Source organism: Strongylocentrotus purpuratus, unplaced genomic scaffold, assembly GCF_000002235.5.
Source record: "Strongylocentrotus purpuratus isolate Spur 01 unplaced genomic scaffold, Spur_5.0 spur5_scaffold_16, whole genome shotgun sequence".
Classification (NCBI taxonomy): Eukaryota; Metazoa; Echinodermata; class Echinoidea; order Camarodonta; family Strongylocentrotidae; genus Strongylocentrotus; species Strongylocentrotus purpuratus.
In genome coordinates, this window is record NW_022145601.1 from 19,993,230 (window position 1) to 20,006,636 (window position 13,407).

The 13,407-nt window shown below is 39.4% G+C and overlaps 1 protein-coding gene across 1 annotated transcript; it reads left to right on the forward strand.

The window, feature by feature from the left end:
• Positions 1-1,068: 1,068 nt before the first annotated feature.
• Positions 1,069-3,141, forward strand: LOC115924700. The gene is made up of 3 exons (XM_030987452.1): positions 1,069-1,096; positions 2,162-2,811; positions 2,845-3,141. Exons 1-3 carry the CDS (start codon positions 1,069-1,071, stop codon positions 2,872-2,874), a joined length of 708 nt encoding a protein of 235 aa, XP_030843312.1. The 3' UTR covers positions 2,875-3,141.
• Positions 3,142-13,407: the final 10,266 nt, after the last annotated feature.

Consider the following 13,407-nt stretch of genomic DNA (forward strand, 5'->3'; position numbering starts at 1 on the left):
CAATGAGTCTCGTCTCAATAGACCTTGCCTCCTTGGGCTTTGATCACTTGTTGGGTCTGAACGTGAGGTGGGCAAGATTGGTTTGACTCTCATGTCCACATACTGGGCTTTAGCCTTTGGGTCCCATCCACGGATCTACATGTATACTAAAACTATGCATGCAGCCAAGTGCCCGATTGTTCTAGATCCTCCATTTTCTTTTGCCTTTCAGTACCAGCTCTAGGACTCATCATCCACTGATCTATGTCGTGAAGTAGAAAGCTATATTGTCAAGCTACATGTACTTCAGTTTGCAAGAGTCCCCAATAGAGTATGTCATTGGCATGCTGAATCTTTGTGTTGAGCTGTTTTTGCCTAGCATCTTCAACTGTTCTGTCTTCTGTATCCGGATTTGCTTCTGCCTATCTTTGAGCGTCTTTTGAATGTCGGCCACTTTCTTCCGGGACTCTTTCAGGATCTGCATTTCTTCCTCTTCACTTTTGGCATCAAGCCTTCTGATTGTCAAGTTAACGCGACGCTACCCACCCTTTCGGCATAAGCCCTGCATATTCAGAAGGGCATTTACAATGAATGACAAACTGTCAATTTTTGCAATTTTTACTTTTGTACCTTGGAAGACAAAATAATCAAACAAATGTGCTCACTCATTCCTAAAGTTTTTCTTTATGGCCATAAAATTTCCTTTAATTTGATATATGCTATGCTGCATTGAATTTTCATTGAAGTCTTCTGTAAAAAAATCTGAATGGGAAAGTGTTTACTTTTTCTTTTTTTAGTTGAGTGTACTTAATTTGCCAATTACACATTTATTGCGCACTGTGCGTTTTCCCCAAAGCTACATTCATGCTTGTAGCATGATTCAGCGAGTGAGGAGCGGCAACTCTGGATCTCTTTGTTCAATGCACGTCCAGCACACGCTCTGACCTCGTCCTAGAGTAGCCATGTTCAGCTACAGCAGCATCTTTGGTTGGTCTGCCAGATGTCGGACGTCTCCTTCCCCCATTGCAGCTTTCCGTCGTGCAATTGCAGTTGGTTGTATACCAATGTTTGGTCTGTGTGATCTTAATGATGAACCAAGGAACTTGCGGGGAGCCAAGTTAGTTGTACCATAGTTTCCAAACATGAACATGGCTGACACCATATTATTATCAGTCATCTTTTGGAAAGTATGGTACATGGCATTGACTGGCTCCTTGAATGTCTCTGGATTATTTTCCAGCTTTCTCTTCAGTGTGTCGAACATCACTGCCAGATTTGAACTTTCTTTTGACGTGTCACCATCTGTGAAAAAATGAAAACTATGATAATCAGATTATTTTGTTACAACAACATCAATTACCCTCCCCTGCTCCCCTCCCCCCAGAAAAACTACCTCCTTTCAATACAGGCAAAACAAAATCCCATTTCTCACAGTAACTTCATATGACTATCCTCATTCACTTTGTTTCTTTGGAAGAAATCAAAATGGGAGAACAAACCCAAATAAACTACATGCTATGGGATGGGGACAGCTGTACTGGTTCTTTATCAAACAGAATGTATAAACAGTGTAGGGATTTATGTCCAGATCTTTCCTATATATTTTCCAGCTGACAACTACCTAAGTAGGGATAAGGAAGAAATGCATGTAACTGATTTGTTTTAGGGATGTTCATCAAATAAATTCGTAGGGGAGGTATATTTTTAGAGGTGATTCATCTGGGAACGAGTCAATATGTTGCTAATATGGGAGGGAGAGTAAGTGTACTGTCTGGGGGCATGCATCAAGAGGTAACTAATTGTGTACCAGATGGAGTATTAAAACTACCTACTTGCCCCTCCCCCTCCCCCCCCCCCCCCCAAAAAAAAAAAAAAAAAAAAAAAAATCAAAAAAATCAAAAAAAAAAAAAAAAATCAAATCAAATCATATAAATTACCAAGATTAGGGAAGGCATGAAGAAATTAATACATAAATGAATAAAAGACATACTGCTTCCATCTAGTCACTGTCATTTTTCCAGAAAATGAGTGAAATCTTAACAATGACAATCATGATCCCCTTCACCCTAGATATGAACTCAAAATTGAATCATTCCTTCCTTAGACATTAGTTAATTACTTGGAACAAGTTTGACAACTACTATTTCATTAAATGCAACAGAAAAGTATCAAACCTTGTGAGGAAATAAGTTCTTCCAGTTGTTCATCTGGCTGGTCAGTGGTTTCCTCAACCTCAAGAGGGTCTCTCTGTGGTCTTTCTTCCAGTTGTTCATCTGGCTGGTCAGTGGTTTCCTCAACCTCAAGGGGGTCTCTCTGTGGTCTTTCTTCCAGTTGTTCATCTGGCTGGTCAGTGGTTTCCTCAACCTCAAGGGGGTCTCTCTGTGGTCTTTCTTCCAGTTGTTCATCTGGCTGGTCAGTGGTTTCCTCAACCTCAAGGGAGTCTCTCTGTGGTCTTTCTTCCAGTTGTTCATCTGGCTGGTCAGTGGTTTCCTCAACCTCAAGAGGGTTTCTCTGTGGTCTTTCTTCCAGTTGTTCATCTGGCTGGTCAGTGGTTTCCTCAACCTCAAGGGGGTCTCTCTGTGGTCTTTCTTCCAGTTGTTCATCTGGCTGGTCAGTGGTTTCCTCAACCTCAAGGGGGTCTCTCTGTGGTCTTTCTTCCAGTTGTTCATCTGGCTGGTCAGTGGTTTCCTCAACCTCAAGGGAGTCTCTCTGTGGTCTTTCTTCCAGTTCATCTTGCTGGTCAGTGGTTCCCTCAACCTCAAGGGGGTCTCTCTGTGGTCTTTCTTCCAGTTGTTCATCTGGCTGGTCAGTGGTTCCCTCAACCTCAAGGGAGTCTCTCTGTGGTCTTTCTTCCATTTCTTCAAGAGCAATACCATCGTCTTGAAGTGCACCTAGCCAGTTATGTGGTAGGGCAGCAGCATCACCTATAACCAAACAAATTTAATGGTTCTTGTTATATTTCATGAAACAGAAAGAAATACTTCTAAATATATATATATATATATATATATATAGGACACAAGGTAGATTTATTTTTACATTATATATATATATATATATCCATATATAAACCTAAAGAGAAGAAGAAGGAAAAAAAGAAAAAGAAGAAGAAGACATATTAAACAGAATATGCATGTAAGGTGTAACATCTTTAGAAAGAAATAAAGAAGTGCCATATAAATGCACCCACTTTCTTGCTTCCTTTTCAAAGTCATCAATCTCAAAGTTTGTCATGGTTAGACTTCATGTAAGTCTGTCCATGAGAACCTTAAAATCAGCCCACAATGACTTGATACCAGCCCACAATGACTTGATACCAGCCAATTTTGGATGATTTGGGATTAGGGTATCAAAGTCAATGTTTGTCAAGATGTTTCTGTGCACAGGACCAGTGAATGAATCATAAGTCAGTTTTCCATCACTAATACAAAATTTCCATTCATGGATTCCAATGTGTTTGATGAAGGATTTGAACCGTTGTAAATTCTGACACTTGGAAAGTTTTTCTTCAGTTAGTTTGACGAAATTATCCTCATCTTGGAGGTATTTGACTACCTGGTAAACCATTTAGTCTGCAATTCTGAGGAACAAGTGCAATGTGTCCGGAACATTGTTAATGATTGGCACTGAATTAAAAACTGGTAGAGCAACACATCCAAAGGCTTTCTTTGGGACTGATCTTATAATTTCATCTATGGTTCGAGCTCCAAGATTTTCATTTTCATGGGGCCTCACAGTAACGAGGCCCCAGGAGGTTGGGAACTGCCTCCTACCCTAGCCCCCGCTCGGTACAGTCATGGTTCAGTGGCAAAGCGTTGGCCTCGTAACTGTGAGGCCCCAGTATCAAAACCGTGTCGATGTGCCATATTAGTGCCCTTTTATGAGGCATTAATCCTCATTACTGTTATTTATGACTGAAGGGCGTAGGTCCCCTAGTTGATAAGCATAGTAGCATACACATGCTTTAGCAGTCACGCAAAACAAACAATGGCAAATTATTATTCAATAAAATCTGAGAATGTCTACTATTATCTAGATCTATTATGAATTAATCATTATCAAAATAATTCCATAAATTGGGGTAAAACAATTTTTTTCCAACTATATGAGCAACAGTGTATATGAAAGAAAAAATGTACAGTCATGCGTAATTTAGGATTTGTGTATGTTCATTGTTTATTGATTGATATCATTCATGAAGTGTTTTGTATCAAAGATCTTGTTTTATATTACTTATTGTGATATTTTCTTGTAATGTGAATGTATGAGGAAGGCAATGAAATGTCATAACAAAAAATAAACAGTTGTTCTTTTTTCAAATTAGTATTTTGAAACTGGCAGTGTTTTATTCATCCTTTTACTGTGTACAAAAGGAGGGCTTCAATTCTCACTCAGAGAAAGAAAACCACGGGGTCTTTTGAAAAGAAATTTTGCTCATACTTTCATAAGCTCATCTTGCTGCTTCGGTTGTGTAGATGCAGGGGTTCTTGTCACTCTTTAGTTTCTTCGTACGCCTTATCCGTTAGACCATACAATGTTGAGTAAAGAATTCTGAGGTTGATTTCTAGCTGTACACACTTTTCTTATAAAGGCATTTGGTACTACACATTGATATAAAATGAATATCTCTCTAAGGGTTTAGGATAGAACTTCTTTCTAATGAGAAAAGTAATAGTAATGTAAATGTGTCAATTCATCTCGCACACTAACTTTACAAAACTCAATATACTTATCATGAAATATACTTAACCTGCATATCAGAAGCAACGTATAGGTTGTTATTTGTTCGTTTTCTCTGCATGAATACTTGGGTTTTTTGTTTGAAGGTTTGAAGTTGATATTGGATTTTAAGGTCAAGTTCAAGTTTTATTTATCTTTCTTCCATAACACACATAACAAACATGACATGAATATAACAAGTTAACAGAATATGGCGTTACAATATAAAGATAAGGTGACCTTGGTTGAAAGCAAGGCTTGTGGATTTAAGGGTTAGGTCATAATGTAGTGTATGTAGAGAATTCAACCATGGAGTGATTGTATGGAGTGCATGTCGTACAATACTATTTGTGTGTATGCGTGTTTAAACGTATGTTGGAACGTTTTAAGCTCATATCGATCAGTACAGATTTTTTAAAAATATGTAAATAAACCATTTCTTAAATAGGAATGGTTAAAGTGTATGACAATACTCTGTATGATATAGTTTATGAATCATTCATACTTATTCATGTAGTAAAATATATTGATACATGTTTATGCATATATGTAATTATTTTTTTAAAACTGTTAGTACAATAACCCGTGAAATCTATTACATAAAATATAATTTGTATGGATTATAAATTTTTTATGTCAAGCTACAACTCTTTGTACCTAGCTAGCTTATCTTTGAAATAAAATAGATATATATCTTTATTGTTGACATAATTTTTTTGAAATTATGTGCCTTAGAGTTGTGCATTGAATTTGATTACGAATACGAGAATGGCCTATTGGTATCATGACGAATAGTCAAGGTGTGGAATCGGTGTTTATCAGTTGGGCCATGTGACTAAGGGATGCATGAGAAGGCTTTATGAGATGATGCAGCAGATCCTAATCAAATGGTTGGTTGAGAGCGTGCACGTGACCGGGCATTTATTTTGCCTAACTCGTAATTTTACTTATGACCGGTCATTAGTAAAATCATGCTATAAAGCATAGTTTTTTATGAAACAAAGAAAATATCATCTAATAAACAAATAATACATCATTTTGTTCGGGCATGAGTAAAATTACCCACACTGGGTGCATTTTTGGATTCATTGGGGTCCAAGCTATCAGAAATTGATGGGGTTCAAATTTTCCCGAAGACACCAAATTTCCCTATTGCGCGTTATATATGCCATTTTGGCGCCCAATATGGACCCCCAGGAAATGAAGGAGGGGTCTGAAAATTGGAACCCCATCATTTTTGGCCGATTGGGACCCTTAATTTGAAGCAAAAACAGCAACAAACAAAAAATAATCGACTTTGGCCAAAAAAATCCTACGGGATTACATACCGTACCGCACTATACCTTCGAAACAGTCAAAACACCGTCGGCTATCGCCAAAGGTACCTTGTGTGGGTAATCAATGCCTTCACTGATGTCTATTATTTGTATACTAATCAGCTCCTTTGAACTACCGGTACATTCCCCATCTACGTGTAGATATATCTATGTTCACTCCCACATAACCTGTTGCCTTCCCAATGCTTCAGAGGTACTATTCTATTCAGGGGCGGCAGAGCAACTTCCAAAGAAGGGGGGGGGGGGGCACCAAGAAAAAAAGGCACTTTCTGGAAAAAAAGGTACCTTCAAGCTCAAACTCAACGATGGCAAGACAGAATTCTTTGTCTCTGCTTCACCGCATCATCGGTCGTCCCATCTAATGAATGATGTCAAACTGATGATTGGTGAGAAATCCTTCCCACCATGTAAGTCCATCCGCAATCTGGGAGTAACACTTGAACCATCTGTGAACTTAAGTCTGCATGTTAACCTTCTCAGCAGAAGCATCAAGTACCACCTACGTAACCTGTGGAGGGTGAGGCGGTTTATTGATCAGTCAACATGCCACGCTGCGGCGAGGGCTCTCGTCCTTTCCAGACTAGACTACTGCAACAGTCTCTTCAGTGTTCTCAGCCAGAGGGACCTTGATCGTCTTCAGAGACTCCAAAAGTCAGCGGCAAGGCTTGTCTTCTCTGCTCCTCTTCGGACTCACATAACACCACTTCGACTTGAACTCCATTGGCTGCCTGTACGACAGAGAATAGCTTTTAAGATCCTACTACTGGTCTACAAGTCTCTCAACCACTGATGTCCCCCGTACATAGCTGACTGCTTGGTTCGTCGTCCTCGAGTCCGAAATACCCGCTCATCATCATCCATCTGGCTCACTCAGTGTCTCTCTAAGAAACGTGCTGGTGAATTGTCTTTTCCATCGGTTGCTGCAAAACTGTGGAACCAACTACCTACTGCTGTGCAGATGGCCTCATCTGTTGACCAGTTCAAGAAACTACTCAAGTCACATCTTTTCTGCTAGAAATTACTTTATTACCAGCCTACATATACTTTGCTGATCTGTGAGAAGTGTCTAACTTTTGTTTTTAAGTGGCCCAAACATTGTCGAACTGCAAGGAAAAGGCGCTATATCATATATCTTTTGGATTGGATTGGATTCAAAGGGAATTCTCAAAGCCAAAATATACAATTTTGTAGACATTGGTATATACCCTACATTGTGATTACATTATCAGGGATGATTTCAAAATTTGTTTCAATTTATACACCATACAAGATATTGCTCAAAGGTAAAGACCAGTATTGGAAACGCCCCAATTTCAAAAAATGAAATGGAAGCTCTCATTACCAATCATGTGAAAGAATATGTTTTGACTAATACATGATGATAAAAAATTTGCCGGGAAACCGCCTACTAATTCATATATTTGGTAAATTTGTTTCTCTCATGGTCTGTGAGAGATATAGGGTAGTCCCATATACATCTTTCTGTGTATAGTGCTTGTAACTTTACGAAGAATGGGCCAAATTTCTTATCATTTTGATGATTCCAGAACCTTGCAGATGCTGGATGCTAGATGCTAGATGATCAACCTTTTCTGATCGATTCCACAACGTTTCTTTCACAATGCAATCGCATGACCATAACTGGTCTTTACCTTTAAGCATCATGCTTTGCAGTTGGGTGTGATGGTCTGAAAAATTATTTGCGAGCGAGCGAGGAAAAATTTAAGATTTGAGAGGTCGCAGCGCGAAAAATTACATCTTATAAAGAGTAAAAAAATTAATCCTGATGGGGTTATAAGCGCATTCTCATAACGGAAGACTGAAAAGACCTTTGGTAAGTAACATATCTTTATCATCTATAAATGCGTGCGAGCGTAGCGAGCGAGCTTTGGGGGAAATTGCTCCTAGTCGCTTGAAATTGGGGCGCATTTAATGATGAAAGGAAAAGGGGACACTTATCAGAAAAGAAAAGGAGCATGTGTCAAATCGTATAAAGAGTAATTATCATAGATGACAATGGGGTACTTGTTACACCCTCAAACAGAGGCACTCACCAGGGATGAAAAAGTCAGTCATGAGAATAGTAAATGGGCATTTGTCGACGGAAAAGGGGCCCCCATCAGATTTTAATAGGGTCATTTATAAGAGGTTAAAAAGGGCATTTATGAAAAGGGGATAGGTCCCTTATTAGGGAAAAGGGGCACGTATCATTGTTAAAAGGGAAATTATCAGAGGTGAAAAGAGACACTTATCGCACCTGAAAAGGGGCAATGACCAGATATGAAAAGGGGCACTTATGTGAATGAAAAAGGGGCACTTATATTAAAGGAAAATGTGCATTAGTTTAAAGAAAATGGGCAGATTTTAAAGGGGCATTTATCGGAGGTGAAGGGGACACTGATCTGAAATGAATAGCAGTAACTTCTCGTACCTACAAAGGGTCATTTACCAAAGAAGGGGCACTTATGAGAAGGAGAAGGGGCTCTTTTTTAATGAGGCACTTATCATTATGAAAAGGGGCACTTATTTGGAAGGAAAAGGGGCACATGTGAAAATATAAGGTGCGCTTATCCGAGTAAAAATGGGGGTAGTTATTAAAAGGGGAAGGGGCACTTCTTACAATGGAAAAGGGGTACTTGTCAAGGTAAAAGAGGCACCTCTCAGATTTGAATAGGGCAAATATCAGAGGTGAAGGGGGCACTTATTAAAAGTGAAAGGAGACACTTTTCGTCTCTGAAAAGGGAGACTTACTAGAGATTAAAAAGGGCACTTATGAGAATGGAAAATGGACACTTATTAGAAAGGAAAAAGGGCACGTGAAAATATAAGGTGCGCTTATCCGAGTAAAAATGGGGGTAGTTATTCAAAGGGGGGAAGAGGCATTTCTTACAATGAAAACTGGGAACTTGTCGAAGTATTTAATTTTCACTGGCCCAACATATTGGAATATTGGAATGCCCTTCCTGGCACATTACAAGAAAAGCCCTCATTAAGTGGTTTCAAAAATGCCCTCAAGCACTTTTTGTTGCAAACGAATCAGAATAAGTAGTTCCCCCTCTCTCTCTGTCTCTTTCTGTCTCCCTCTACCCCCTCTCTCTGTCTTTTTTTCTCTTTCTGCATGTTTTCCCCCTTTTCTGTTTTTTACTCTCTCATTCTTATATTCTTCATTTATCATCATCATCTTGTCATTCTGTTAATGTTTCTGATTTGTTTTTGTCTCGTTTAATTGTTTGTTTTTTCTATTGTCTGTCATGATTTCTTTCTCAAAATAAAGTTATAAATGTATAAAGTATAATTGTATTGTGCGAACCTACATCTAACAAGCTTTGCTTTCAAGTAGGTTCGTTTTTTTCATTTCTTGTAATTAAATCATTTTGCTTTACAATGACTAAAAACAATGTCAAAGATAGTTCAATTCTCATTTCTGTTACATCATTACGTTCATTATTGTTTGTTAGTGTTTATATTATGTGAAAAGAAATGGAAAATAAATTCGCTCTGTATAGAGCTACTACAAATACTACTACTTATCAGAGTTGAAAAGAGAAAGGGGCACTTTTACAAATTAATAGGGCATTTGTCAAAGTAAAATGGGCACTATTCCTATGTAAAAAGGGGCACTTCTTACAAGGTTAAAGGGGCACTTTTCGTGTGCTTGAAAAAGTGTGGGGGTGGGGGGAGGGGGCGCCTCTGATTCTATTTCTCCATTTCAAGAAAGCATGTTATATAATCAATTTAGCACCGTTTGTATATTTGCGGCTACAGCATGCAGAATAACAATGATAAATAAGTATTATGAAAACGATAATTTATTTATTTTTATTTATTTATTCGGTTTAAAAACATCAACACGAAAGGTTTAGGACACACATGAAAATATGGTTACTATACAATATACAACGGCTGGCTAGATGTAGCTAGACCAAGGCGAGATATGACGAGGAAATCGAAAAAAAGAGAAATGACGAAAGAGAGAGAGAGAGAGATGAGAGAGATGAGAGAGAAAGAGAGGGACAGGAAAGGGGAGGGTAGAAAGAGAGAGAGAGAGGGGAGAGGGAAGGGGAGGGGAGATACGGAGGGGAAGTGAGGGAGAGAGAAGGAAGAGAGAGGAAGTAAGGAAGAGAGATGAAGGTAGAAAGAGAGAGAAGAGAGATAGGGAGTTAGAGAGAGAGAGGGTTGGGGAGAGGGAAAGAGAGAGCGAGAGAGAGTAGAGAGGAGAGAAAAGAGGGGGGGGGGGAGAGAGAGAGAGAAGGGGATAGAAAATAGAGAGAGAGAGAGAGAGAGAGAATCGCAGGCTTCTTGCACAGTCCACTTTGTTTTACAAGATGCACCATCATCAACTCAACATGCCTTTTCCCACTCACATTATCCCAGCTACATATCTGGGCAGAAATGATCACCCTCTGAAGTATGCAACTTACCCCAGCTTCCATTGATAGCTTCAAGTACTCCTTCTATCCTCGCACCATCTGGACGTGGAACCACCTATCAGCTGCTGCGGTAATATCTCCAACAGTGACCATCTTCCAGGAGGCTGCTCTACCCATCATCAGAGCGTTGCCTCCTCCTGTTGGGTCCAAGCTACTGTAGACTCCACGTCTTGGTTTTTACTTGCACGTCCACCGTTTTATTGTAAATAATAGACATCATTCACTGTTTTGAATTACTTCATGCACTGTCACTATGCCAGCACGTTGCACGGACATCCCAGTTTAGCTGTATGATAGCTGCCATCGGGATTATCTCTACAAGTAACAAGTAGAGAGAGAGAGAGGGTTGGGGAGAGGGAAAGAGAGAGCGAGAGAGAGTAGAGGGGAGACAAAAGAGGGGGGGGGGGGGAAGAGAGAGAAGGGGATAGAAAATAGAGAGAGAGAGAGGGAGGAGAGAGAAAGAGAGACATATATATATATATAGAGAGAGAGAGAGAGAGAGAGAGAGACAGACAGAGCGAGAGAGAGAGAGAGGGGAAAGATCTTTTAAAGGCAAAATAAGAAACAGTAGAAAAACGTAGCATTAAAACATTAATACATTTCTTATACACATCTACACAGGAGAAGGCGCACCGAAGCGTTCGGAAAAGACAACAATGGATTGGCCTGCACAGTGGGATCTGTGTGACTTTGTGCATGTAAGCCCAGACTTCTAGCAAAAATGGTCCTAGCTTTTTGTGGTCAAGACTGATTATTGTCAGTTGAGATACCCTTAAACTTTACTGACCTTCTCAAGAACATTTACTCTAACCATGCTATTGGGCTTGGGCAGACTTGAGTATAGAGCGGGGAATATGCGGGAAGATTGTTCCGAGCGTTAGGGAGGGGGGGGGGGGGGGGGTCGAATGACTTACAACCCCCACCATCATTAAGGCTCTTTCGGATATGACGCGGTCTTCTTCTTTCTTTTTTTCTCCTTTTTTTTCTTCTTTTTTCTTTAACGTGTAAATGAAAGGCCAATAAGCGCAGCAAAGGTCCTACGTGATAATGCACTTAGTTCTCGGTTATAAGTTACACAACTGATGGAGAAAAAAACACATCGCGGTTTACAGCTTGTATAACGGGTTAGAACGCCAATTAGACCTAATTTTTCTATTTTCTTTTAGAGCAAACTTTATTTTTTCAAATATTATATAATTTCAAGATGATAAAACAATATATACACATGATAATATTTTTTTAAATATTTCCCAACATGAATTTAGTTTCCAGGAATAGAAAAGCAGGAGGTGGAATAGACTGTGCATAATTCATAAATGGCATGCCTCCCATTTTATCGATGACGTCTTACTACCTCTCATGAGCTTTCATCCGGGATGTATACGCTTTCTATTACTTCACTAAGATTGTACTGAGAAATCGTACTGTAAACAAGTTAAACATTTGCTTCTATAGAAATATTGGTATGCTGTCACAAAATGCCGTCACTATATAAAAAAAAACATGCGTTCAAAAGTATTTGGAATCTATTTCAGTCGAATTTCTCATATCGGGATGTTGGTAGGTATATTGTCATATGAACCGACGATGTTTCCAAGTGGGTCGTTGTCATACGATGCGACCCGGCGTAGTCGCTGGGGTAGCCGACCATGGGGAGCATTTGCGTTCCTTCCTTGTCGTAATTTTTTCGGCGCGAAGATGAACTCTTAGCAGGAATATTGCGCCAAGGTACCGACTACGAGGGAAAATCATGATGCTATGATAACAATTAATGGTACAATGAATGATCTACTTGTGCCTTGATTAAAAAAGGATCAGTCAACACCCCTCCCTGGAAAAAAGAAGAGTAATCCCCGGGGTCTCAGTCATGTAAAAATGCTGTAAGCGTGCGTGACCACAGGTTTTCCAGACACCCCCTAAAAGAGGATTTCTTCTGAAGCCAAAATGCACCCTAATTGAGGATTTTGCGTGGTTTTATCGCGAATTCATACTCTAAATAGGTATTTCAAAAAAGATGTACTCCTTAACAAGTATCGTAAAATTGTAACCCCTTGTGTATTTTAAAGCGCGATAGGGATTACCATTTAAAGAGAAGGTTGAGTTCTGGGAAGGGGTGACAAATCATTTTTAAGTGTCATCATTGTGTTATGCAAGTGTGGAAGAACATCAGATACAAAATGTTCCTGAAAAGCACAGTCATGTTGTTGTTTGGTTCAGAAACATTCAACTTAGAGCCCTAAAAATATACTAGATGCGTGAATATAAAGTACAAATTTTATTTTGAAGGCATCGTAACCATATTTTAAAGCATAACCATAATGTGTTTGGTACCGGAATTTAAAACAAAAATAAGCTTAAGAATCATTAAATTGGTAACACATTGAGAGGTTCAAAATCCTTATTTATTGTTCCCAGAGACGGAACATTATCATACAAATTTAGCATTAAATTTGTTTTTTAATTGTTGCAAAATTGAAGAAAGACTGTTAATTAATTTTGCCCTTGACAATTCCTGGCCTGAACGGGTTATGATAAGTCTTCGAGAATTGTTTTACCCTTACCTCCTGCACCGTGCCATCGTTATTCATGATCATCATACTTCCAGGTCTGCTGGCTTTACGATCCGAAGAACCTCTTGTGTCGTCGTCATACGGAAACGGCCTCATCTTGGTCGTCGCCGACTTCGGTGACGTCCGATGTAGACGTCGGTACTGCCAACACGTCAACCCCACGATGGTGATTGTAAGAATACTTATGATTGGCACCGTTACGCCAACCACCACTTTCCAATGCCCTGAAGGGAGATTCCAAGGAATTTTTTATATCCAGTAATTTTATTCTCATTCTCTCTATTTTTCTCATTATCTCTACCTGCCGCTCCTCCTCTTTCTCTCTTTCTCTTTCTGTCTGTCTCTCTCTCTCTCTCTCTCCCACTTTCTTTC